A 27,500-nucleotide genomic window follows, 5' to 3' on the forward strand; every position below is an offset into this window, starting at 1 on the left:
TAATTAATTGAAGTTATACAAATAAACGTTTCTGTTAAAAAAGTCTGAAGCCAGCACCCACTTTCAAGTTGAAATTACTAGTATATATTTATATGCTCCACACGCTGTAAACGTTCTTAACTTGACACATTTATCAAGCTTCAAAAAGTGGCCGTACTCTGACCTTTTAAACCTAAATTCATTCGTAGAGAAATGGGCTGCGAACCTAAAAATAATTCTTTCAGGAGTACACCGTCGCGAGTAATCAGCTCCTAAAGAGAATACTCGCGGGTTACAAAAGTCACCCCTACTCAGTGGACAATCGCAAACTACACCGTCACTGTGGTTTCCCATATCGAAAAAAGTTTTTTTTTTTGCAGTATATAATTGAAGATCTTATAGCATTTTCACAGTAAAATCATGTTCTCCCTCTACTGACTGTGAACAAGAAAGATAAGTTAGAGGTTTCACAGCTACCCCAAGCTCGATATATAAGCAGCTCTTTATACGAGGACCAGACCTTTGCATTGTTACGTGACTCGAGCGATTTGCATATTTATAAGGATTTGTATGGGGAAAATAACGATTGTTTCTGTGACCTATGAAAATGTAGCGATTTAAATAAAAATCGTCTTACCTTACTTTAGTTGAGTGTTTTTTTCCTCCAGCGTTTACGGCCATTCCTGTTTTTTTAGAGGAACCGGTTTGCTCCCTCTATATATACTAACCAAGGTTGGGTACTCTCACGAAGCAGTCGATCCGATCCACCGAAGGAAAACGGCCGTAAATTCTCTCCAGCAGCTCCAGTCGCCTCGAGACTCCGGGTAGAGCACGGACGATAGTTAACTTTTCCTTCCGTGGTCTTTGCTTGGCGTCGAATCTTCACAGAGGCCGAATAAAACGTCGGCAATCTCTGAAAACTTTCCCGTTTTAGCCATCGAAAGAGGCTTTAGTTAGCTTAGCGACCCGGCCAGATACTCGAATTACTTTCACTCCGGGTGGGAGACAGTCCTTTGCTCCCATCAAAAATCACTTCCTTGAATTCACTTCCTTGAAATCCTACAGCAGAAGTCTTTCTTTAGTTTCACAGATGAACAACAACGAGTATTGTGAACTGCAGGGTACGAGGGTATTGGTTTTTGATTGGAGCAAAGGACTGTCTCCTACCCGGAGTGAAAGTAATTCAAGTATCTGGCCGGGTCGCTAAGCTAACTTTTGATCGTTGGAGTAACGCGAAGTTTGAACAAAGCCTCTTTCGATGGCTAAAGCCGGAAAGTTTTTAGAGATTGCCGACGTTTTATTCGGCTTCTGTGAAGATCCGACGCCAAGCAAAGACCACGGAAGGAAAAGTTAACTATCGTCCGTGCTCTACCCGGAATTTCGAGGCGACTGGAGCTGCTGGAGAGAATTTACGGCCGTTTTCCTTCGGTGGATCGGATCGACTGCTTCGTGACAGTACCCAACCTTGGTTAGTATATACAGAGGGAGCAAACCGGTTCCTTTAAACTAACAGGAATAGCCGTAAATCGGCTCAAAGACCACACAAGAGGAAAAAAACACTCAACTAAAGTAAGGTAAGACGATTTTTATTTAAATCGCTACATTTTCATAGGTCACAGAAACAATCGTTATTTTCCCCATACAAATCCTTATAAATGTGCAAGCAAAGGTCATCATATAAAGAGCTGCTCATATATCGAGCTTGGGGTACCTGTGAAGGTTTAGAGTCAAAGGGCATTCTTGAGCTCCATAAAAGAAGAGGTTTAAGAATTCCAGTAAGGACAACTTTTATTTTTTTTCTCTGTTACAAGAAAAAACTAGTCCTAATACTCATTTGTCTTTGACTCGGAAAGGTTTCTTGCAACAGGCAATTTCAAAACCTATCGTCATGTACACAAATGCTTCATTTTTGTATTTGAGGATTTTTCAAGCCTCCACAGCACACCCGAGGAATGTTCCATGAACCTTTCACATGTACAAACGGAATGAATGTCATCCCCAGATGGCCAATGGAATAAATCATAGCTCATTGTTGGAAAGTGTGTTTCCATGTCCATCTTTCTATCTGGCTCAGCGCCCGCCTGTCTGCCCAGCGGTGTGCTGGTGAGGTCACCGGGGTTGTGTAACAGTCCCTAAATCAGTCAGTCAGTCAGTGAAACGGTAGCTTTCTAATCTCCACACGGAGGTCAATTTCCTTTTATCACTCAGTTGATACAACCTCAGCAAACCTCAGACAGTCAAATTGCGGCATTCAGCCGATTAGTTCGTCCGTGCATCGGCTGCAGCTCACAACAATGAACACTTAATCGTCATTTTGTCCACCCATCTTACTAGGTGCGTTTTCGAGTGAACAAAACTAAATAAAAATCATTTTCTTCTCTTTTTTCCTCGGGTAGACCAATGTGGAGGCCAATCTATCCTCAGCATCCCGTTACAGTAGGGTCTTCCCCAGACCTCTTCGTGATATGCATCTTCACGATCTCTTCTGCGCACGTCGGATGGATGCCCACAGTCGACGATAAAGTATTGTATGTAAGGTCACACCTTGAAAAAAATTGTGCGTAGAAACACAAATGCTGATTAATTCTCAATTTTTTTATGTTCGAGAGAACAGGATACATTCACCATCTTGTACACAATCCCAGTGAACAATTAAGTCGAAAGACATCGGTGGCGGGGAAGGTTTGTGGTTTGTTTAATTTATATTTTTATCATAAATCGCCTTACTAGGGCAGCGCTTACACACATCGCTAACAGGGGATGGATTACCGACACAAACTGTGCCATGTGGTATATTATATGATAATATCGCAAAAATTTTGCTCATTTATTTTGCGGTTGAAAGGATGGCTCAGCGGTGATAGCACTCGCCGCCCACATGTGGGATGAGTTTGTTCTTGGACCTTTTCTTTGCTGAGCAGTTTTCGGCTCCAGGTTCTCCGGTTTTCCCATCTCCACAAAAGCCAACATCTCTAAATTCGGATGAAGGAGCTTCCTGGGTAAATATTTCGAATTTTCTCAGTAGATTTAACAAATCGAAAGTGGTTCAGCGTTTTCTGTACTCTTATCGACAACGATATTCGTCATCACAGTGGTCAAAATTTTGTCGATAAGAGTACAGACAATACTGAACCACTTTCGATTGTTTTTCACCACAATATTCAACGCCAAAGAAAGTGTTTATTTCAGAGCGTGACCAAAATCATAATTCAAAGAAACAGCACGCGTTGTCTATAACTTTCTCGCAATATGATTGGTTTATTTCCCAAAATGAACCTTCCTGATTTGCTATTACATTGCGTGACAAATTGACGCAAGCATGACGCGAGCAGCGTTGTCTATCGACAACGGTAAATTAGCCAATCAGATTGCAATTTTTAAAGCAATTGTGGTAAAAATCAATATTCACTCTGGGAAAACATCGGCAGTTTACCGCATCGTTGCAGCCCTAATAAACGTTACCTCATGGCCGCAGCAAAGCCCTGAATAACTTCCCCAGCCGAAGGGCCAAGAAAATGCATCCCTTTGATAACTTGATCCCCCTCTCGGAGACAAACTATCTGCACAGAAAAATTATATTTTATAATTTAATTATCCTGTCATAATCTACATATTCAGTTTATACATAGCAGTTATTGTATCAGAAACCCATAAGGGTTGAACAAAAGACCTTTGAGTGCTTCCACTTAAAATTCTTAAGGAACCACAGAGCCCCCAATTCCTGGCGGTATTGTTGGCGCGGCAGAATAGGGAGGGGCGCTGTGAAATACCAGCGCTGCCAACCCAATCTCCCGCCTAATGATGTACACAGTCTACAATGGTAACTGAAGCCTGTTAATGTAGAGTATCTAGATTTTCATTTCATGATGATCGCGGGTGCTCTTGGGGTTCCAGCAGAAAAAAAAAAGTAAAAGTTGCATTCCCGCACAGGATTTGAACTCGGAGTACCCACTTTGAAGGAACTGTTTTTATCCACTTAACCACTAAAGCTCAACTGGTTGACAATAGACCTTTTCCGCTTGTACATTTTGTTTTCCCAATACAGATCATGTGATAATACCCAGGAGATTTGGTCCTTTCTCTTGTTCATTAAAAAGAGTGCATGCAGACATATTCATTCATGCTTGCATGCGCTCTTTTTAATGAGCAAAACAAAGGACCAATCCTCCTGAGTATTATCACACGATTTGTATTGGGAAAACAAAATGTACAAGCGAAAAAGGTCTATTGTACCGATTATTTATCAACAGAAATTAGTATATATAAAACCATTGCTGAATAGTTGTTAAGTCTAGTGCTTGATTTTACAGTGGTTAGCTTTCTCTTGAGCTTTGGTAACCGACATTTTCTTCGCGGGTGATAATACACGTTTACAGCGGCATTCCGAAGAAGAAAAAAAAGACATCAAAAAATAATTTTCTGGCACCTAGCGACGTGATAGTCCTGCGATTTCAGGCATTGGGATTCGGATTTAAAAAATATATATTTATTTCCTGTAATTCCTATCAAGCACCAAGCGTCCCGAATCGACGATAATATAGGCAAACCCCTAACGGTACCCGTGATCATAATGAAATAAAAATCTAGACACTCTACATTTACACGCTTCAGTTACCATTGTAGACAGTATACATTAATAGACCTTATTCACGATAGCCGCCATGTTGGTTTTCATATTGTCATGCAAATTAGCCATGTGTTATGCTGGGGGGCAAACATTGAAAAAAAAAGCAAATTGCGGAAAATCGGCTCAACGAAATATTGAAATAACATTGCAAAAAGTCCATTTTAGTATTTAGAATTAAGTACCTCTTATAAAATTTTTATATCTTTTGATTGCCTTTGACATTTTGACTTTCTACTTCGTTATCTGCTCATTTTTCACTAAAAAAACGTCGAAGTAACTTGTGTAATGATTGTATTTTACTGCTTAGGTGATAAACATTCAATGAACGTGAAACAAATCATCTGTGGGGCTAAGGTGTTCGTTATAACCTCTCGAACTTGTGTTGTTTGCCCCCTAAGAACTGTGTAGCTAATTTGCATGATAATAGCAAATCCAACATGGCGGCCATCGTGAATAAGGTCTATTGGGTGGAGACAGCATCTTGCGCCAACGAATACCACCAACTTCATTTTTTCCCATCCGAAATGACAATGGCGATGATAATGAAAATGTTCAGGACAATGACGATGAATATAACAATATACATTAAAAAACTTCTCCAACATGATTAGCTAAAAGAAATGCAGTTTATACACCTTATTCCAAAATAGCCTCCATTTTGGTATTCTTTTGTTTCCATGCAAATTGGCCCTAATGGTCTCGCTTTCAAACGTAAAATTCAAAAGAACATTTAACCTTGAACGAGGCCACAAGGGCAATTTGCATTGAAACAAAAGAATCTTAAAATGGCAGCCATTTTGAAATTAAGGTGTATAGGTAAACACAGTGCAGAAAAGCGTTAATTCGGTGCTTAAGAGGCAACAAACTGAGCATTTTGATTGGCCAAGGATTAAAGAAACTCACAGATAGCCAATCAAATGCGGGCCGTCGTAGACTCAGTCAATCAGCATTTTATCATATGGGCTCTTTACGCTATTCATGAGCACCCAGAAGATGAACTTTGGACAAAAAAGGGCTCGTTACGCTATTCATGTTCACACAGAGAAATTTTGACAAAAAAGTTACAAATTTGCACAGAAAGATTACATAATATGTTGTTGTATTTGCTTGTCTGGCTGTAAATAACCTAGCTGAATGTTCAGAAGAAGAAATCCTCTAAAATCGCATCGCAGAGAGCAGAACGTGCTTTTTCCGGCCCTCCACGCGCCCGCATAAGGGGATGATATAATGAAAAATTATCGTAATTTTTTTTCAAAGAATTCGAACCGCCCGTGTTTTTGTACGTCTTTGAAAAAAATACTCGTTCTTATTTACTCCAAATTGCACTCGAAATAATGTGATTATTTATACTAATAATGACGACAACGACTGTGATAATGGTGATGAATTCCCAATAAAACAAATCATCTAGTCAAACGGTACCCCCCAAATGAACTTCATCGAACAAGAGTTTGCTTCCTTCTCCCAGCTGTGTTTCTTAACGTTGTTACGCTAGCTTAAATCGGCACTTTCTGTGCAAGACCCCACGATTTTTCTTCATTAAAACGTTTTGTACAAAACAAAAAACAAAAACAAAAAAAAACACAATTACAAAGGAAAAAAAATACAACAAAGGGCAATTCAAAATGGCATATCCTTCACATGATGTCAACTAATGAATCTACTGAAAAATTGATACTTGATCACAATGATTAACTATACTATACTATCAGAAGCTCATTACCTTGAAGAGTTTTACTCTGGTTTAAAGCTGGGTTTTTTTGAGTTTAAAAATTTCCTTATTTCGATGTAACGTAGCTCGTGCTTTTCCCGCGCGTGCAGCTTCGATCTCATTTTTGTCCATATTTGGGCATAAAATTGGTGTCCTAAAATCCCCTGCTTTGTTCCAAGGAAAAGAGTTTCAATTTACACGCTTCAAAGTCATGTGCTTCTAGTGTATATTATAGTTAATGATTGAAATCAACTGCATCTGTGTGCATGACCCCACAAGATGCTAGCTTGACCATCCAATCGTGTCTTTATATAGGTCTATCACTTTCTTCGGCCGACTAATAGCCTCTTACCTTCATGTAACACTGCTCAGAGTTTCTTGCTGGTATCGTAAACTCAAGTGGTTTGTAAAATGCATGATAAACCTAGAAAGATGATCGTTAGCTGGAAATCTGGACCTGGTTCCTGAAAGGTGTAATAACTCTATTCCAGGGATACATGTGCCTTATTCCGGCACATTTATCCCTGGAATAGAGTAATTACTCTTTTCCGGAACCGGCCCCTGGTAAATATACGAGACAATGAGGTTCTCTCAATGACACGACACTCAGGTATTTCTTACGGGAGGCGAAACAATGAACTTCCACTTGGTCGCTCTCCACTAACCTTAAAGGCTCGTGGGAGATCAGCATTTGTTCAATACAGTTTACTCCTCAAGATAAATAAGAAAGAGCAACTCTTCACTAATGAAAGCTCGACAAAGGCAAGCCCTACCTCAATGTTGTCCTCTCCGTGTATATCAATTGCTTTCTCTTCGGAAAGTCCAACAGTACCAAACTCCAAAGGCGTGAAAACTGTGGTGGCAACCTTTAGTCCCAGAAACATGCACTCACATTACGTATCAAATCTCTATTTCTGAATTCTCCAGTAAGTTACCCTCTGACCTATATACGTACTTAATTCATTGGCTTTTCAGATCGATTTCGGATAGCAAACTGGGGCCGGTTGCTCGAAACCTGGTTAGCTCTAACCGTTGGTTACGAGGTATCAAAACCTATAGGTTTCCGTGGTATTTAACGCTGATTAGCGCTAACCACGCTTCGAGCAACCCAGGCCAGATGGAGACTTTTAACTTCCGAAGTGTTTCGCCCAAACTCTACTCTTTCAGGTAGAAAAGACACTTCAAAATACAAGTATGGTGACGTCTAGGTAAGCCGGAAGACAGTTGCTTTCGGTTGCTTCCCGCCTCTCAAAACATCCTTTGCTCATTCTATATTTAATATTATGGGACAGTTTGGCGATGAATTTTCCATGTTCTCTGCAAAATTTCTCTGGCATCGATACCATTTAAAATTCTAGGGTAGTTAGTACACACTAAGTTCTAAACAATCTCTGATAATCACAATTAATAAACAAAATCAATACCGGAATACCTTATCATAGTCCATAGTAACGTCTGAATCTCCGAAAAGTCGGTCGGCGAGAAGCTTTCCTGCTCTTATGGCCACTGGAGTCAGTTCTGGGCGATCCTTTCAGAAAATAAATATCTTAATTACACATTACTGATATATAGATTTAGTCAAGCCTAAAGGCGGACCTTCCGTCCGAGTTATTTGTTCTTACAGTAAGTTAACATGGTTTGAGCCTGGGATCCAATCGAAAACAAGTACCTGGTCAGCGGTTAACTTCCAAAAACAGCTGACCTTGATGAGCTCTAAACTTGAGCCTCGATATGGTCCCGTGGTACTGGTCAGCAGACACCTTTTTTTTGACAGGTGTCAATTGGCCATAACATGGATGTCCAATATCAAAGATATACGCTGTAAACGGCCCTCATAATTGGGCGTATTGATGATGATGGTTGTTATTATTATTAGGATATTATTATATTATTGGGAAGAGTTGCGCGTACGCGCGCACGAGCAATAACGCTAGCCATCATTACCATGAGAAAAGCTACTCATGGGTTCCTATGACTATGGTGCTCCGCTATAATTTTATATAAATGCCATTTGTGTGAAACCCCTTCCTATGACAATTGAAAACATAGCAAGGAAATATGAGGAAAGAGAACGAATCCCCAGTATTTGGTCCTATATTGAATACTATTTGAAATCTGTTGATACTTCTGAGTCATACTGTGTGGTTCTTTTAAGAACAACGCCTGATAGGTCAGTTGGTGTGAAAAGGGACCTCGCTGTCAAGGGAACAACACACAAAAGTACAAGAAGTGATCAGAGGATCCTCATTCTTGTGTTACGAACTTTATCGATTGATACCGGGCCATTCACTCATTTACCTGCAAAACATCTCCAATGGCGTAGATATGCGGGACCGTGGTTTGTTCGCTATCCTTTCCTACAATTTTCTTGCTTAGCGGGTGAACCTCAACTCCAGCGTTGCCAAGATTCAAGTAAGCTGTTTCAGCATCTCTTCCTAGACAAACAGACATCTAGTGAGTGACACATAAAGGGCCGTCCTTCACGATTATACTCACACACTCCGAACCTAGAAACGTGTGAATGGTTATCCGTAAGGAAATTATCCATTGACTTAATTTTAGAACTACCATGCATGTCCAACAGTACAACTCTAAAGCGACAAGGGGATGAACAACTGCATGCTCAGTAACTTCCATCTCAATGGACACACTTAAATATAAGGATTTCATTCAGACTCAAAATTTACAACCACTTTCCAAGAAAGAAAGAAACAGAACCATTTAGAATATAATTGGGGACACTCAGAAAAAATCAGAATGCGCATTTGCAGAAGTCGAAGCTTCTATCTTCCGATTACAAGTTCGGATGCAATACGAACCTTCCGATTACGACCAACGTCAAGCTTCCGATTGCTACTAGCTCGAATGAATACTTGTCTGGTGGTCATGCCAAAGAACTTAATCAACAGATGCAAAAGACAGAACATTCACCTCGCGTCACAATAAATCATTCCTTTTAATTCGACGCTGTCATTTCCCCTAGAATTGATATGGAAACTTTGAGCATCCATCAAATTAAGCGTATGGACCGTACTTGTGTGCGATTCGCTTTTAAAAGATCGCACGCCATGCAATACCAAAAGCCTTCGCTGAGATATTAAAAGTACAGGCTAAAGTACCTTTGATTCAGAAAAGAATCACTGTGATCCAAGCAATTATCGTCCTATATAGTCCGGGAGCATGTGTAATGCTGTGAAAATTCTGTGTGTTAAGGGAACCCTAATCAACTTGAAAAGTTCTGGTGGCAACTCTGGTGGCAACTTTGCAACATGCTCAGAGGGGATTTTGGGGGGGGGGGGGGGGGGTAAAAAATGTGACGTGCATATCATCATTGTCAGGTTTTCAACCAACTATTCGCAAAAATTAGTATGTAAATAATTTAAAACCTTTATAAAGTGAGTGTCGTTGCCGTGATGTTGTTGAAAATCAAGCAGCAACACATGAACGTGTTTTGGTTGTTCTTACTTCAGAATTCTCTCCACAGAGTCAAAAGTGCAAATTGAAAGTTACCTTTGTAGTATATCACAAGTAGCTGGGTAATTGATTAGAGATATTAGAGCGAGATAAAGCGTCGCGTTTACGGTAAACAGCAATGAAACTTCGAGAGCAGGCATGGCGTGGTGGTGAGAGCAAATTTGGCCAAGGTTCAATACCCAGAGTCGGCGTCACGTGTGGGTTGTGTTTGATGGTTCTCTACCCTCTCTTTCTCTGCGGTTACTCCGGTTTTTCCCTCCCCTCAAAAGCCGACCTACGATTTGATAGGCAGATTTGATTTTTGTACAGTGTATCCAATTGCGTTTTCTACCTGTTTACCCTCAGATAAGGTGCAACTTCCTAAAAAGAGAGGAAACGTTAGAATGAGAGAATTGTCATGCTTTCGTGATAAGCAGGAGCGTTTACCGTTTCACGTTCACGCAACGCTAGATCTCTCTACGAGCTACCACAATCGACTTTATGATGAAAGAGCGTAAACATAGTTGTCTGATATGCTATGATACAGGAGGAGAGTCAAAACCAAACTTTATCCAGACGCGTGGTCCAGCAAATAGGTACTGGATTTATATGCCAGTACTATAGCTTCAAATCCCTCTCTGAACTCTGGATGGATTTGTCTTCCGTGATCCCGAATCCCAAATTCAACGCTTTGTTTATAGCCGAGTGGTTTTCACCTGTCAGTTGGGGGTTCTTAAGGTGGCTCGAATCAGTTTCAACGTTTCCACGTATCGCTCTTATTAGAAGGATCGACACTACGACACTGTATCATTAATTAGCAATATCGTGGTACCAAAGGAAACACGGATTTTTGCTGAAAAAGATGCAGTCATTATTTTGACGTAATATGTCACCGTGGCAACGGGCAAGCCCTGTAAAAACACCCTTCATTTTGTCTTTAGTTGCTTATATCTTAAAAACGAACTCGGTTGTCCCCATTTTTTTATTTCTGAAAAGTAATCAAAAGGGCAAGATGAAACTTTCTGCAAGGAAAAAAAAATGTCTAGGGGATTCAGAGCCACCTTAATTCTGTGTTTTTTTTAAGGAGGCTTTGAATCTGCTGGACAGAATTTTTTAAACTTTGCCGAAAGTTTCATCGTGGGTGTTTTTCGTCACAATAATGACTGCATCTCTTTCAGCAAAAATTCGTGTTTCATTTGCTGGGCCTTCCCGTTGCCAAAGTAACTTAATACATCACAATAATGATCACGTCTTGTTTGGAAATAATCGGTGTTTCATATAGTACTATAACATTGCTGTTACGTGATTCAGTGTTGTAGCGTCATTCGATCCAAAGTGTTGAAACCCTTTGGAGCCTCTTTAACACAACTATGTTTGGTTTGAAGTATTTCTTTGCTAGTTATAGTTAAGCCTAGATATATCCTAAACAGTCAGCCTTCTCAGGACTCCTCTCACCTGGACGATCGTACCTTAATCAATTGTCAAATGCGCAATGCAACGGACACATCATCATCATCATCATCATCATCATCATTAAAGTATGGTCTCACCGGGGGATCACTGAGTAAAACTTCACACATTGCTAGTACCTCTTATAATTCTCGAAGAAACACCCCTAAGTTTCAAGTGCTCACTTTCACACACACAAAAGAAAAATAACCTACCAATTGCAAACAAAACAGTTTCAAATGTTTCTTCGTGTGATTCGCCTGTGACCGTTTCTTTCCACGTGACATGAAGTAGTCCGTTGTCGTTTTTGTCTATTCTAACGGGAACACACTGCTTTAAGAACCGGGTTCCGTGGTTCTCCATGTAATTTGTCACAAGTTTTGCCATTTGCTTGTGTCAAGAAGAAAAGTAATATAATAATAATTTACTAATGATAATACCAATAGTGATAATGATAATTCTTAATAGGAATGACAATGATTATGATATCGATAATGTGATAATAATTAGATTTTCCAATTCACTTCTTTTGTATCTTGTTGTGGAAAATTGGCGAAGGGAGTTTTCTATGGTGAACGTTTGTTCTTTCATGAACGGGTTAATGAGACTTAATTAATTAAACTTTTTTCATACAACGAATTGCGACCTTTGTCTTTAAGGTTTCAAGTTCTAAACTTATTCTCTGCAGGAGCGGAATAATTGATTCAAACAGCTTTTACGTACGGCCCATTACGCCTTAAAATTAGACTTAACTTCTGGTGGCTTGTTAGCCGGTTCAGAAATTGCGCTGAATATCAAACATGTTTGACATTTTCTTCGCCGCCAACTGTTCTCACGAAAATTTTCGCCTAGTGTCCGGACACCGAACAAACTTAGCGCTGGCGACGATAACCTCGTGTTGCCATTACGCATGTCACTTCAGGGTCAAAGGGGTAGTTAGTGACGACGAATCAGTTTAAGTGGGTAGGTCAGGAGTAATGCAAAATACTTGATCTTATCGAGACTGGGTTCATGACAAATTTCTTTACTTGCACTGAATCAAGGTATTAGTTTCTTTTCAGGGTACAACCAGTGACTCTACTGTCCTAAAATTCAAAAGCATGGAGCTTGAGAAATTGAGGTTCTCGGTGACAAAAAAATACCCAAGACGATGGCATAGTGTGGCTTTCACACTTCGTGTATCCCAAACAATAAGGAGCTTACGAAACGACGACGCCGACGTCAACGACGACGCTACAAAACAATAGGTTTAGTGAGCAAAAACAATGGCTCTGCACGCTTTGCACGTGCGTTTTACATTTTACTACATTTCTTTGCCGTCATCTCCTAAATGACGACGTGAAATGACCAAATTCAAGGTTCTGTGGAGGACTTTAGCACATGACGATGAATTTTCAGTTCTCTCTCTACGCTTCCAACTCACTCGTACCAGTTTAATTCCTCGACAGTTACTACACATTTTTAACGCGAGACGACATGAAATAGTTTCGTAGTGATATGAATAACGCGAACTCGTATTTTTAAATGAAGTCCTCTTAGCCGTCGGTGTCCTCGTTTCGTAAACTCCCTAATAACAGCGCTAGGTGGGCGTGGAACACCACTGGCGCTAAATACGCTTGAATTCTTCAAGGCGGAATTGAGCATCGCGCTTTTTGCCTAGTGTGCGGCCGGCTTCAATGGCTCGAAAGAAACGAAAGAGAGAAATGATCCTTGCACGTATCTGGACAATGGAAGCAATTGTCTCTGACTTATAGGCACCTGAAAAATTCAAGTGGCTCCAACAGGATTCGAATTAACCCATGATCTCTGCGATGCCGTTGCAATGCTCTGCCAACTGAGCTTTGAAGCCACTCAGTTGGGAGCAGGTCAATTTGTTGGGCTCATTATGTGTTCACGTGAAGGACTCAATGAATGAAATGATGTATGTAATTGAAATGAACCCAACAAATCAATATTTCTCAGAGTGATGATATACAATGGGGGGAAGTGAACAGTCCAGCTATTCGGCCCAACATAACCTATACCCATGTTTTCTCAAAAAAGAAATATGGTTTTGATTTAATGAAGAATCTCTTACTTGGTCGAAGCCTCTGAGTGGAATGGATCTCATCATTAGAGAGGTGTCAAATCCTAAACCAGTCAAGAAACCAGCACACTCCAAAGCAACATCTAACATCATATTCGATTAAGGAATATGTTGCACAACCAACCAAAATGAAACCTTGTGAGGAATTAAAACTATACCTTTAATAGAAATAACAAAAACAAGAATTTATAGGCCTGAGATACATACGACATTTAAGGATACAAGATGCACCGATAACTAACCTGGAAAAGAAAAAATGCATTGTTCATGTGAGAAATACGGCCTTATGTGCGGACACGCACAAAAAGGATTAAGTAAGTAAGTCATGTGAGAAAGCAGTGATTCCGCCTCTCATGAAAGAGAGAGCTTTCATTCTCAAGCAATTTGCCTTCGACCTGGATTCGCTTGGTTTTTTCCTTCCTTCGGACGTGACATTATTTCAAAGTGCCATGGTGATCCAAGGAAGCTAAGCGTCAGTTAAAGAAGCCACGGTTTGAATTAGATTTTAGGGATGAAGATACATTATGATGTCCAACATGAGATGCATTCATCCCCACTGAGGACATCTAACTTGCGACTTAATCTAAACGGTTTGGATGATGCTCATCGCTGACCAGGCGAGTAGGTGACTTGTTATCCATTTGAATATTACATTTGGATTTGCCTTTTTTATGAAGAAAGTTTACTCACGTCTTTCCTGGGGAATTTTTTAAGGAAAATAGGTCATCACTGCTTATACCATACTCAACAGCACCAGGTACCTGGAAACGAAAAAGCAAGAAAAACGATAACAAACTAAATGATAAAATTTGCATCATCATCATCATCATCATTCAGGAGCATACATCTCAAATACAAGGTCTACGTCACGGCCTTTTCAGAGATCAAGCTATCTTTAGACGAGTTGTTAAATGAGATCTGGCTTGCACGAGTTACCATTCTCAATCCCATGGGTAATAATTTCTCATGCAAGACTTGTGATTAGCTGGAAAGGTCTGGTTTCGCGGGAAAATCAATCTAAAAATAACTCGGTCTGTAGAAACGAAACACAACGAAGATGTACTCTGCTAGTCATCGTCATCATGATCATCATCATCATCATCTATGAATAACTCTTTCGGGTGGAAGATCTAGGACGAGTGACAAAGCGAGGGTGGCCCTCCGTCCCCTTTCCCCCTCCGCCGCGCATTCTCACTCGTCCCAGATCCTTCACTATAACGTCCAATATGGCGATCGGATTTACCGGGCTTCGAATCTCTCGAATCGTGCGCTTGAAACCACAATTTACCGCCTGCAATCAGGTTATCAAGTAATTGTCTTGTCTGAAGTAAATCTCGTCACATGTGGCAAACAAACTTTTACTTTTTTCTTTCAAAGTTTTACTTCTAAGGTGAAGTAAAAATCGACGAAGCCAAACGTCGTTTGTCCCTTACCCCCTAGGAACGCAGACTAGAGTCTATCCCCCAAGATATCTGGATCTCATCCTCTTACTTGTGTGCATTGAGAGAAACCTAATTTCGTTTTTTTTTTAAAGAATCTAAAAATAACAGAACTTCACAAATTCCAACCAACATTCGAACTCCCCGGCCATTCCACTTACTGCTTTTGTCTTGTGCAAATGTTGGTTTTGGTTCAATGGTAATAAACCTCTTGATTTCTCTCTGTTAATTTCCAAATAGAGGTCATATGGCAAGTTAAGAGAAACGGTCTTCTTCCAGTGTAAGAATTGCTTATTCATGGGGTTTGCTCTTCCGCCCATAGCTAAGCGCTTGTGATTCCGACTAACCTCTTTGGGAAGTCTTGGCCTTCCACCAACAGCAACCACAAAGTTTTTTGCTCTTAAGGTTTTCTGAAAGGGAACTTCTGTACGTCGTTACTCACGGTAAAACATGCGAGACATGATATACATTAGGCGGGCCATCTAAGAGGCTTAATATCAACAGGGACTGTAGATCGCATAGCATCTACGATAAGTCAAAGATTGATACAAATGTAAATAGAATTCGGTAATAAACAATAAACTTTGTCTTCCAACTTGTTTATTTGTTGAAGTAGGTTAAGAGCGGAGCACCATGGGTAAGGTATTTTGGGAAATCTAACCATGCGAGAAATTTTGGTTATGCCGTCACGTACGTCCGCCCACCCGTACAGACTTTCGGGGTGGAGGTGGGGAGGCAGTACAGCCTCTGGAGACGGGCGTGTTCGAGCAATTTTCCTTGGCGGGAAATCGAGTGGCAGTGTTGCATCACAGGAGCTTAAGCACACGCGTTTTTGAGACGCGGATGGCAACCGGAAGAGAACATTTCAAGTGCCAGGACAGTGGTGTGTCCCAGCGTTCAAAACTAATCATCTCTAATGCAGAAAAGATACTTAGCAATATAAATGTGGTTGTGTAAAGACAAATTAAAAGGGAAAACAGCTCACTTCCGGTTGTAGTCCGCGTCTCAAAAACGCGAGTGCCCAAGCTCCCTATTAGTGATGACCAACGGGATAAAGAGCAGGAAACAGCACTAGAAAAGAGGCGACTAAATTTGAGAAATTTAAGGGAAGAAATCCTCGAGAGAAGCTGAGGAAGGAAAAGAAGAGAAAATTTTAATGAAAATCAACGTGAACCTGAGAGACATAGAGCAAGAGACAAAACACTTATTTACAACGGTTAGCTTCTAGGTAAGCTTATGTTTTTCTTCTTTACTAATAAGCTTATGTCTCGCTGCCTCACATATTTTGCACAACTAGCTAAAAACAGGAAGCCCTGAAAACGTTTGCAATTCCGTATGGACAGAGATTCTGACATATTTCAACAATCATATTTTATAGGCTTTTTGTGTGAAATGGGTGTCCAGTTGTGAGCTGCTTTGTTTGGCAATGCAAAAAAAAAAAAAATGGAATTTCAAACAAACAACTGAGAGCCACTTCTCTTACGGCGAAGCCATTGGTCACAGTTGATACAATAAATGAATTGGTCTATGTATTTTTACCTCTGTCCCATTCTTTAACACTGCTTTTACGGTGTGAGGATCCAAAAATGAGCCTCTTGCATTGAGATACTCAACCTTTCTATTAAAGAAAAGAAGTACAAAAACTAAAACAACACGAACGATAACAACAACGACAACAACAAAAACAACAACAAGAGATGTGCTTCTGTTGTTTGAGCGTGAGCTGTTCCCTTAGTGCGTGTTGTCTTTTGTTGCATCTAGTTGTTCGCCCGTTGTCTTAAGTTGCGTTTTATTCTTACGTTTGTGTGCGTTGTCTTTAGTTATGCCTTGTGTGTTCCGTTGCAGCACACAGTCTATAGTTGTCCCATATAGTCTTCTGTTGATTTTGGTTGTTCATGTGCGCTCTCTTGACGGTCTTTTTTTAAGTTTGTGCGTGTTGTTTTAGCTGCGTTTGTGTGCTCCGTTAAACTGCGCGTTATCTTTACTTGTTGCGTAACGGGAACTGTCTTTTATTGCCTTTGGATGTTCCTTCAATGCGTGCGGTCTCAAGTTGCAGTTAGTTTTCTTTTCATTTGCACGCGCTTCCTTTGGTTGCATTTGTACGTTCCATTCGTGTGGGCTGTCTTTTGTTGCATTTGGTCCCCTTCGTGCAAAGTGTCCAAAGTTGCGCAAAAAGTTGCGCTTAGCTCTTGCGTTGGCGCGCGCCGTCGTTAGCTGTGTCTTGGTCTTCCATTAAAGCGAGCCGCCTTCAGTTCTCCCATACTGCGCACTGTCTTTTGTTGCGTTTGGTTGTTCCTCTGGCTATGTTTTTCGCTGTCTTAAATAGCGTTTAGGTAAACGTTTGTGCGCACTGTCTTTGTTTGTCTCTGTGCGTTCCGTTAGAGCGCACTATCTTTTATTGCCTTTGGTTGATTCTTTAATGAAAGTATAGACGTTTTTCGTGTAAAGCGCCCGTGGGAAGCATAGAAACTAGTTTCTTGGGGACGGACGAGAGGTAACTGCAAAATCAGAGTCCTGGGAAGAATTCCGTAACGCCTGTCAGATACTGTATCACTGATTTACAAGAAAACTACGCTTGGTTCTTCTTCAGCAAATGGTCTCGCTCGTCTGTGAGCTCTACAATGCCATTCGCCTAAGTTGCCCTTCGTCCGTTGCCAGGCAACTGGTTTACCATCTTTCATCAGTGTTGAAGCAAATCTCGTTCCCAGGGTTTTTCTACTCTCGGCGGAGAGTTGAGTTGAGGGAAAAAGCAACTTACTTGTCATGAAGCTGTACCCTGTGCCCCCAGTTGAGTGACTTAATGTGACTTTGAACAGCCATAACGAGTGCTTCCCTAAAAAAATCAAAGTCAATTAAAAGGAAACACCTTGCACTTTCAAAGACGACGAAGTCGTTGGACTAAAACGGTTGATTAAGAGTCCTCAGCAGTACTATGCGCTCATTCGACCCACATTTGACCGTTGGAAATGGAGGCTTCTGGTTGACTGAATTCAAAGTTTGCGCCAAAATGAAGTATTCTGATTGGTGGATTTGAAAAGCTTATAAATGTGGCAAAGCTGTTTGTTTTCCGGGGGTCGACACAGGGGGCATTTCGATTGGCTGTTTTGAAAATTCAAAGCGGGCCAAGGTTGGATGACGGTATCCTGTAACGGTCACGCAAGGAAAGAGTCCCACATCAAATTGTTTTTAAATACTTAGGAACTAAATATTTATTGGTAATTCTTAACAGAAAGCGCTATTTACAAAATAGACCAGATCGAGTCATACAGCACATCTTTGGAGAAACTGCAAAACACCGTTTACAAAAGAGATCAGAGTCACACAACACATGGTTTTGGGAAACTCTACATTTAATTATTTACAATTTTCAACATAAAATGCTGTTTACAAAATAAATATTCGGCCGACTTAAAATTAACTTGAGCATCCACAATCACTGACACATCTCCAATAAGTGTTAGTTTCTCTGACTGTATACGATTGATGGATTCAGTTACGTCCACAGTCCCAGACAAGACATAAGTTCTAAAACAAAACAAAAAAATGTAAGAGTTGTTTACCGTGGGTCTTACTCTCATCCTTCTGATAAAGCACGCTAATTTGGACCAATCAGAGCGCTTGTAAGATGTTTAAAATTATTTGATTGGTTAATGAAACAAAGGCTTGTCAAAACATCAATCAACTGGAAAGTGGCTTGACAGAAATCACACAAAATTCGAATTTATGGAAAAAACAAGTGCCTCAATGTTCGGTTTCAGTCCGTAAAAAACAGCAAAAAAGAGGATCTAAATAATTAAGTTCAGTGAAAACCGGCCGAATTGTTGCCCATGAAAACCTGCACGTTTCCGACATGACAATTGGAAAACAAACTTCATTGCTTGCGGCTGGAATCTGAAAACCTGTCGGGAATGTTGTAAATGAAGAACTCCAGCGTGAGGACTTTCTGGGCTTGAAAGAACTGCTGGACCGGGCGACGGCTGAGGTCTTCCATTCAAAGCACTTGACAGAATATCTAAGCAAGCCTTTAACTGACAGTTTCAATAATACCCAAGGAAAAATTCGGAAATTCATCTGCCATTTCTGCGGATGATGGCGTAAGCTTTCGTTTGTTCCGTGCTTTGTACTCTCATAAAGCACGCTGTTTAAACCAATGAGAGCGCGCGTTATATAGAAACTTTATTATAAAAAACTGTAAAAATGTAAAAACCCTAATGTATTCGATAAAATTCAACGTGAAAACGACAAAAAAAAGTTCAATGTAAATATATCTAAAAGCAGGTCTTAAAAGACCTGTCTTAGCTTGACCCTTAAACGTCTCTAGACTGAATGTATTTCTTAGTTCTGCTGGTAGTGCATTCCACAAAACAGGCACAGCTACTTCAAATGATCAATGTATATAGACAAGCTTCATTTCACCTCCAAAGTACAGTGCATATCTTATAAAATGATCAAAGAGAAAGAAGAAAAAAAAAAACTTTTGCTACAACTGACCTTAGAAATTTCAAAGTGCTCATGCGCCAACTCGACATACACATGCCCTTTTCCAGCGGGATAAACTGCTTGGGTTAATCGGGCGAGATAGCCACATGAGTGGAACTACTACCTCCTAAACGGTGTAACAACATCCGATCTGCGAAACACAATCGGCTATTCAAAATAATGCTTCAGAGTGAAACGAAGAAGACACGAATGGTGCTACTCAAGGAATTACAGGGGGAACAGCGAGGGAGCGCCATTTGTTCTTTCTTCAGACTTTCCCTTCGCTTAGCAAAAACAATTTGTCCAAGAGCATCACTTAAAGATGATTCCTCAGTATTGCACTGCGCATCCTATACTGCACATATGGTGTGTCAATACTTGTAAACTGGTCAAAAATTTGCAACAGTGCAAATACGGCGTAAGTCGATCATACACGCTGAAACAATTCTCAAAACACGAGAGAATTTGTGAATGACCCATAACTCTTTACGAAAAAGCACGCGCATTCCGAGAACATGGCGATCTACGATAATCGAGATAGACAGGTATGATGGTGTTTTACTCTTAAACGAGCACGGTGATCTATATTTTTTTATGGTTTAATTTTGGTGTACAAATTATCTCCTTCAAATCAAACATTTAATTAAAAAACGTTATCGGAGGGAAAAAAAAGATATAGCAAAAAACGTACACAAAGCCCCTTACCCAGGGATGTCAATTATGCTCTTGAAAACAACGACTCGAGAAACGCTTTGAGTCGACGTCGTTTTAAGGTGAGTGATTTTTCCATCAACTATTTAAGACAGTGTTCCATATGCTCTAGACTTTCTACCTATCAGGTGTTTTTTCAAGTGTTACTTAAAAACCCTCTCGTTTAGCTACCGCAAAATGTACCCTGAGCCGATGAAATGACGCGCGTGATTAAAATCAGTACACAAATCAATGGGGTAAGATTGCCCCATTATATCTCTTAAGCAAGCATGGTGACTTATCTCTTTTATTGTTGTTCTCAAAACAGGGATTAGTAGGGAACATTCAGGGAAAGTTTCAAGAAAATCGTTCGACAACTTTTTTTTCTGAGGAATCACCTTAAGTTCTGCTGGGAGACAAATAGTGCCAGCAGCATGCGTCACTACAGGTGCAGCTGAAACGCAAGATACTTTCCTTCATTGTAACAAATTTGCCACTTCGAATTTGACTCGCCTTACACAAACACTAACATCGAGTAGGGGACTATCGTTTTTTATACCCAAGGTTTTAAAAAAAACAAGTTTCACCTCTTCTATAGAGTGTTTTCACTCACGTGATCAGCAGCCTTGTTTTTCCAAAGAAACGAAAGAAAGCGTTTGCATGACAACTGAGCTTAATTCCCGGGGGAATAGTTGGGAACATGGCCGCCATGACGTCACGTGAAAACACTCTTTGGTATTAATGAGTTCTTTGCACAGCTGTAGTTGCCCTTTGAAAGCGCTATTTATTACCACCAAGCTTGCTTGCAGGAGGTAGATGTTGCTGTGGGAAGAGCGAAGAGAAAAACTCTTCGCTCTTCCCACTCCCCACGGCTGATTACCACGTTATTTGCCGTGCCACTTTGAAAGCTTTGTTTAAAATAATGCGGTGTCTTAAACACTGGTTGTTGCATACGTAAATAACCGGAGCGCTTTTCGCAGGAGCCATTGTTCACGCTAAATCAAATAATTGTCCTCTCTTGGGGATGGACGTGGAATAGTGAATAATGAATAACGACTCAAAAAAGAACATTCGGAATAAAGAATTTTAAGATTGCCATTAACGAATAACAAATACGGATAAATGAATAACGAACAAAATTTCAATAATGAAATAACTCGGAAAAAAAATAGAAGGGATAATGAATAAATGATATCAATTATTCCGCTTTCCCCCCCCCCCCCCTTCCTCGCAAACAGTTGGGGTATTTGATAATTATATAATCACCACATCTAATTTTTGGGGGGCTTTAAATTTTAAAAAAGTACTAAGAAATAATAACCCACAAGCTACGCTTGCGCTAGGAAGAGGAAAAACAGATCAAATAGCCGATGGATACATTTCTTTCAGAAAAAAAATAGCGGAAAGAAATTCATTGACGATGCGACGTTTTGTGGGTTAGCGGATTCAGACAAAGCATCTTATTAGAACTTGACTTCAGACTCCTCCGACGAAGTGTATCCGGGATGAAGTCGTGAACTAAAATCATGGGAATTCAAGGTCCTAAATCGGCTCTATCAGCAAACAGCCAGTGAATAAGACCAAGGCTATTTTCTATGCTTTACTACAACATGACGCTAGCGCCTTCGAAAGTGTGCTCTGTAACTTTTGAATGCGATCAAATGAAGCAAAACCCCGACTTTTACTTTTTAATTTTTTGGGTGACAAACTTACAGCTGCAAGATATAAATTCCCGAAAAACGAAATTTCGATTGAGTTGGAACTTTGTACCTTCGCGTTTCAACCTTACAAAACTCGACAAAGCAATTTCTTGAATAATATATAAAATATTCTAATTACCACTTCTTTTAAGCTTTAATTTGTGCTGTAATCGGAAAGCGCTACATCTGTTTCACTGAAGATACGCACGAAGGTTCTTCGACCAAAAAAAAACAATTCATTTTTTTCTTTGGATTTCAAAACTATGTTAACTAAACACTAAGTGACCCAAGTTTTAAGTTCTGATTTTAAAAAGACACCTGTTTATTTTAACTGGAATTTTCTTATTTACTGGTCCGCCATTACTAACTTTAAAATATTGGGAGAGCTGGGTCGAGGATAAAATGACGTCAAATACTCAATAGTTTAAGAATGCAATGCGTGTGTAAGCCGCAGAATTAATACGCAGCACGGGAGTTTCGGGCTTTCAGATTTTTAAACTCCTGTTTTGCATATAAATTAAGTTGCGTTTACACGCTGAAATTTTAAGCTAGTGACGAAATGACGTCACTTTCCCTAGGTCCAACCATCTGAGGTCCAATCGGTCAGTTTTGAACGTGAGTAATGGCGGACCGTCAAATTCAAAACTTACACTCAAAATAAACAGCCTTTAGATAAAAATCAATGTTCAAAATTTTGCAAATTAGGTGTTTAGCGAACACGTTACCAAAATCTGAAGAAATAAATTGTAGCACTTTAAGCTTCATTTACACTAGCAAGTTTTCCTTGACAAGTTTTCCTTGGCAGTGTAAATGGAAAAATATGACAGTTTTTTTCCTTCACAAGTGTCCTTGTTCAAAAACTGGCATGCTAGTTTTTGAACAAGGACAGTTGTCAAAGACGATATTTGCTAGACTAAATTACTTGTCAAGTGCACTTCTCAAGGAAAACTTGTTATATTTTACATTTATATTACCAAGGAAACCTTGTCAAGGAAAAATATGTCAAGGAGAACTTGGTAGTGTGTACAGTCGGCAAGTTCTCATTGACAAGTAGACTTGTCAAGGAAAACTTGCTAGTGTAAATGAGGGTCTAACAAGTTAACTAATTAGCCATCTTTCGAGGAGACCTTGACCTGCTAACGAGGCTGTTATATTCTTTGATGGCAGATGACGTCACGGCAGCCATTTTGGTGGAAAGAACAATAGCGCAAAAGTCTTTTGGGAATTGACACTATTATGATGTAAAATTTGAGCTGCATTTTCCTATTGTTTTGGCACCAACATGGCCGTCTTATCACGTGAGTGCAATCAAAGAATTACTGCTTTATTTGTCATGCCGCTTGGGAGACCCTGATTAAAATGAAAATATTGAAGGGCCGCAGCCAGGATGGAACATAGTTAAAATTTAAAAAACGATCTCTGACTAAAATGATTAAAAAACTACGAGCTTTCGACTGCCCGAACTGCAGTCTTCGACGGGTAAAATGAATGATAAGAAATCGATGAGAAAATTTAAATAAAAACGTACATTGCAAAATGATGAGAATGTAGAAAATTTATGAATATTTGTTAAAAAGAATGTTGTATTGTCCAGGTAAAGGGCACGAATTGTTATCTGCGTTGGGTGTCACTGTGGTATGCCACGCTTCTAATGTTTTTCTCGTTCTAAAAGTGCCTTTGTCAATAACTGACGCATTCTCGAAATCAATGGCGTGGTTATTGGAGAAAACATTAGAAGCGTGGCATACCACAGTGACACCCAACGCAGATAACAATTCGTGCCCTTTACCTGGACAATACAACATTCTTTTTAACAAATATTCATAAATTTTCTACATTCTGATCATTTTGCAATGTACGTTTTTATTTAAATTTTCTCATCGGTTTCTTATCATTCATTTTACCCGTCGAAGACTGCAGTTCGGGCAGTCGAAAGCTCGTAGTTTTTTAATCATTTTAGCCAGAGATCGTTTTTTAAATTTTAACCCTGATTAAAATGATGCGAAGTCTAAATGCTGGTTTTTGGTCAATTGCCGAAAAAGTTTATTAATCTGTTAATAAGCACTTTTACCAAGGAACCTTGACCTGATAGTGAGGTGGTGTGAAATAGTTATCTTACTCTTGTTTCACAAAGTCAATTTGATTGTAGTCATGTTGGAGTGGAACCAGTTACATCGCTTCTATAATAATTATGAAAGCGCTGTTTAATGCAACATTCTTTTTAAGAACAAGGACGCCTACGGTGATGCAGCAAAAGAAAAAACAAAACAAAACAAAACAAAAAAACAATTAGAACGTACCAGCAGGGAAAAATCAATGCTGGCTTCCGCAAATATGTTCCCTAAACTCTTTGTAACCACGGAGGAGACGGTGAAACCCACGACGCGTCTACCACATTGCTGGTTACTCCAAGGTGGTGGGGGGTGCTTCGTGAGTCACAGCTCCATTTACATCAAAACATGCTTTCCCATAAAACAGACGGCCACATTGTTCGCCGAGTAAGGACGCAGACCGATAGTATGTCTCAGCGCGATCTTCGTATCCATCCTTCAAACAGGGACCACAATGATTGGTCTTGTTTGCGGGCAAGCGTGCTGACCTTGATGATCGTATGGGATCAGGCATCGAGCGCAAAAGTAGCTCTTGCGAAATAAGTGCGGCAAGAGGCTGATGGTGTGGTAATGGCCATCCTCGTGAAGGATGCCTAACAAGGTCTCTCTCGCCTTACCCATGAGCGAAAGTAGCACTTGATTACTTCTGTTGGCATCGACGACGCTGATCTGCGAAAATGACAACAAAAGGGACAAGCAGATTGCTCAACCTGCTTCTTACCTTGTAGTCGTAGAGGATCGGAGCGGAGGTATCAAAATCAATGCAGTTCTTCAAGTCCACAGGGTTTGGGGCTATGTGCACCTTTTCCTAAAGAACAGTGACAGCAGCATTGCGGTGTTGTGGAGATTAATCAAAAGCCTCCATTTCCAACCGGAAAATGTGGGTCAAACGTGTGGATAGCACTACTTTCTTCAAGTCGAGTTTAGAAGTCTTGCAATTTATCGAAAGTATCAACAACTTGCTTGGTGACGCAAACAAGATTTCAACTACAAAGATGTTCAGCAAAAGCTGAAATTATCTTTTGGACCTACAATAGGGGAAATCTTCCGGTGAGGGCTACAAGCCCCAAATAAGCAACCTCTTGGCAGGATCTTATTATTATGCTCAACTGCTGGCACGTTTTTTGGAAAAATAGCGCTTCATCATGCAGAAATGGAATGGTCTTGACTGATTTATTTGGTGTTCGTTTGAGGCAAAAAGCCGGACGTTTTGACCTGTTGTACTATCAAGCCAAAACTGTGAGTCCCTAATGCTTAGCGCCAGGACTTCGGACGAATAATTAAACTCTTAACTGGTTAAACCCGCTATAAGTAAGTTTGAATTTTCACATTTGCCCTTGGCCGAAGAGTAGAAGTGACGTGGCATTGACATCACGACGCACATGCGTGACAGAACATCGAGGCCTTTTTGCTATGCCTTTCATAGCACTAAATTAAATAGCATTCTTAGTTTTTACACCTTAAAATGAATGAACAAGGCTATTACCATGAAATAGTTCTTTCTTCAGGTACATTCCATCCAAAATGCCTTGCATCCTTGAAATGAAGCAGTGGACAATACAGCGAAAGTGAGTTTTGGAAGCAGTAGAAGTGTTAAGTTTTATACTCAGTTGAACATTACCAGCTTTTTAAAATCAGTTTAGCTGTGAGATGACAAATGATAATGATGATGATGATGATGATGATGATGATGATGATGATGATGATGATAATAATAATAATAACAATAACAATACTTGAGTAGACAAGAATGTTTCGCGTGGATGGCGACCTGGCAACGCGCACCGACTCATACGATCGCGGGTATGATGGAGCTGTATGAGCAGATGCTAACAACAAAGGTATACTCCTCTCATAAGATCAGTACCCCCTGAAAATGAAAGCACCTGTAGGTTGTGTAGGAAAGGAACAGAAAGTATGGCACACGTGATCGCGGGATGTTCAGCGCTGGCCCAAAGTAAATACCTTGAGAGGTGTTGTACTTTGAGCTTTTACGAGACCTTAAGCTGGTTGATGAGGTCCCCCCATGGTACTCCACAATACAACCCAAGTCATTGTATAAATCTCAAGATGTGCAAACGTTTTGGGATATTCCCGTCTTCGCAGAGCATAACGAGGTGAGGGAAAACCGGGTGGATGCAAGGATCGACAACTATTGGGAGAAGATAGTGAGTACCATCAAGATGAGCTGTCCGTGGGTCGAGAATCGTGGCAAGAAAGATGAAGAGAAAACATTCAAGTATGGACAGCTTCGATGGGAGCTGAAAGCAAAGTACATGTACAAGGCTTATAAGATCAACCAATACAATGTGATCATAGATGTGGTGCGAGGCTGGAGTGTGGACATGGAAAGATCCCTCAGGGTGCTCCTAGGTGTTAGGTGCAGAGAAATCTTAAGGCTAATGCAGAGATCGGTCATTTCAAGTACACTCCACATCGTTCGGACATTCAAGGTTAGGGTTAGGGTTAGGGTTAGGGTTAGGGTTAGGGTTAGGGTTAGGGTTAAAGGGTTGACTTTAAGACGGTAGTAACCAGCTGCCAGTCTTTCTAGCAAATGTTAGGTCGTCGTTTTTAAATTAGTTTTTTACAGGCATACGAGCCGGTTGTAATTTCCGTTATTAGCTTTCTACTATTTTGCACTTAGTATATTATAGAAAGTTACAATCCCTGAAGGAGCATAGGTTACGTTAATACGCCTTATGTTCTTTAGTAAGTTCAGCATCAAGAAGTACAATACTGCTATAATAATAATAATAATAATAATAATAATAATAATAATAATAATAATAATAATAATAATAATAATAATAATAATAATAATAATAATAATAATAATAATAATAATAATAATAATGGTAGAGGACTCATATCATTGAGGACTGTATAAACCAAGCATGGTTATCATTGGAAACGTATGTCCAATTGAGTGAAGAAGAACTGTTGAAAGCAGTTAGGGCAGAGGTTACTGGTCAGGAAACAGCAACCAGTTTTAAAGTAAGAAGAAGGGCTGAAAACAACCAAGAATGGAAAGAAAAGCCTCTACATGGACAACTTGTAAGAGAGACTGAAGACCAGAGTAATGAGGAAACATGGAGCTGGCTGAACCAAGGAAGTCTTTAGAGAGAGAGAGAAGCACTAATAATTGCTGCACAACATCAAGCAATACGGACAAACTACATTCAAGAAACCATTGACAAATCCCAGATAGATGCTAAATGTAGAATGTGCAGAGACAATTTTAAATGAAATTTAAGTCACATCGTCAGTGGTTGTTCAAAATTGGCACAGAAAGAATACAAGAAAAGGCATGATAATGTGGCCAGGGCAATTCACTGAGATCTGGCGGGAAAATGCGGGTTCCACCGGAGTGATAAATGGTACAATCACGTCCCTGAGAGCATACTGGAAAATGAGAACTATAAACTCCTTTGGGACTTCAGCATACAGACGGACCATAACATCGAGGCTACATGTAGGAGGCCAGATTTAGTGCTTGTTGACAAAAGCAAGAAAAGCTGTCATATAATAACCGTGGGAATTCCAGAAGACAGTGGAGCAAAAGAAAAGGAGGCCAAGAAGGTTGAAAAGTACCAAAATCTGGCTGGAGAATTGAGTAGAATATGGGAAGTGAAAACCAAAGTCGTACCAATAATATTGTATTGGGGGCTTTAGAAACAGTGCCATTGCGATTGAAGGGCAACTTAAAGGGCAGAGGAGTAGACACATCAATTACCTTAATCCAGAAGTCTGCATTGCTGGGATCAGAGAGGATACTA

The 27,500-nt window shown here is 40.1% G+C and overlaps 1 protein-coding gene across 1 annotated transcript in view; it reads right to left on the reverse strand.

Annotated features, from left to right (window-relative positions):
* Nucleotides 1–1,749: 1,749 nt before the first annotated feature.
* Nucleotides 1,750–27,500, reverse strand: part of LOC138003787 (thioredoxin reductase 2, mitochondrial-like) — a 33,296-nt gene continuing 7,545 nt past the window's right edge. The window contains exons 5-18 of the mRNA XM_068850016.1: nucleotides 25,211–25,260; nucleotides 17,503–17,577; nucleotides 16,284–16,362; nucleotides 15,092–15,154; nucleotides 13,996–14,066; nucleotides 13,528–13,547; nucleotides 13,297–13,388; nucleotides 11,435–11,609; nucleotides 8,616–8,752; nucleotides 7,750–7,845; nucleotides 7,091–7,183; nucleotides 6,670–6,741; nucleotides 3,442–3,539; nucleotides 1,750–2,523 (exon numbers count right to left, since the gene is read on the reverse strand). Coding sequence (XP_068706117.1) covers nucleotides 2,400–2,523; nucleotides 3,442–3,539; nucleotides 6,670–6,741; nucleotides 7,091–7,183; nucleotides 7,750–7,845; nucleotides 8,616–8,752; nucleotides 11,435–11,609; nucleotides 13,297–13,388; nucleotides 13,528–13,547; nucleotides 13,996–14,066; nucleotides 15,092–15,154; nucleotides 16,284–16,362; nucleotides 17,503–17,577; nucleotides 25,211–25,260 — 1,245 coding nt within the window. The 3' untranslated portion in view covers nucleotides 1,750–2,399. The remainder of the gene's footprint in view (nucleotides 2,524–3,441; nucleotides 3,540–6,669; nucleotides 6,742–7,090; nucleotides 7,184–7,749; nucleotides 7,846–8,615; nucleotides 8,753–11,434; nucleotides 11,610–13,296; nucleotides 13,389–13,527; nucleotides 13,548–13,995; nucleotides 14,067–15,091; nucleotides 15,155–16,283; nucleotides 16,363–17,502; nucleotides 17,578–25,210; nucleotides 25,261–27,500) is intronic.

The sequence above is a fragment of the Montipora foliosa genome, chromosome 5 (genome assembly GCF_036669935.1).
Source record: "Montipora foliosa isolate CH-2021 chromosome 5, ASM3666993v2, whole genome shotgun sequence".
Classification (NCBI taxonomy): domain Eukaryota; kingdom Metazoa; phylum Cnidaria; class Anthozoa; order Scleractinia; family Acroporidae; genus Montipora; species Montipora foliosa.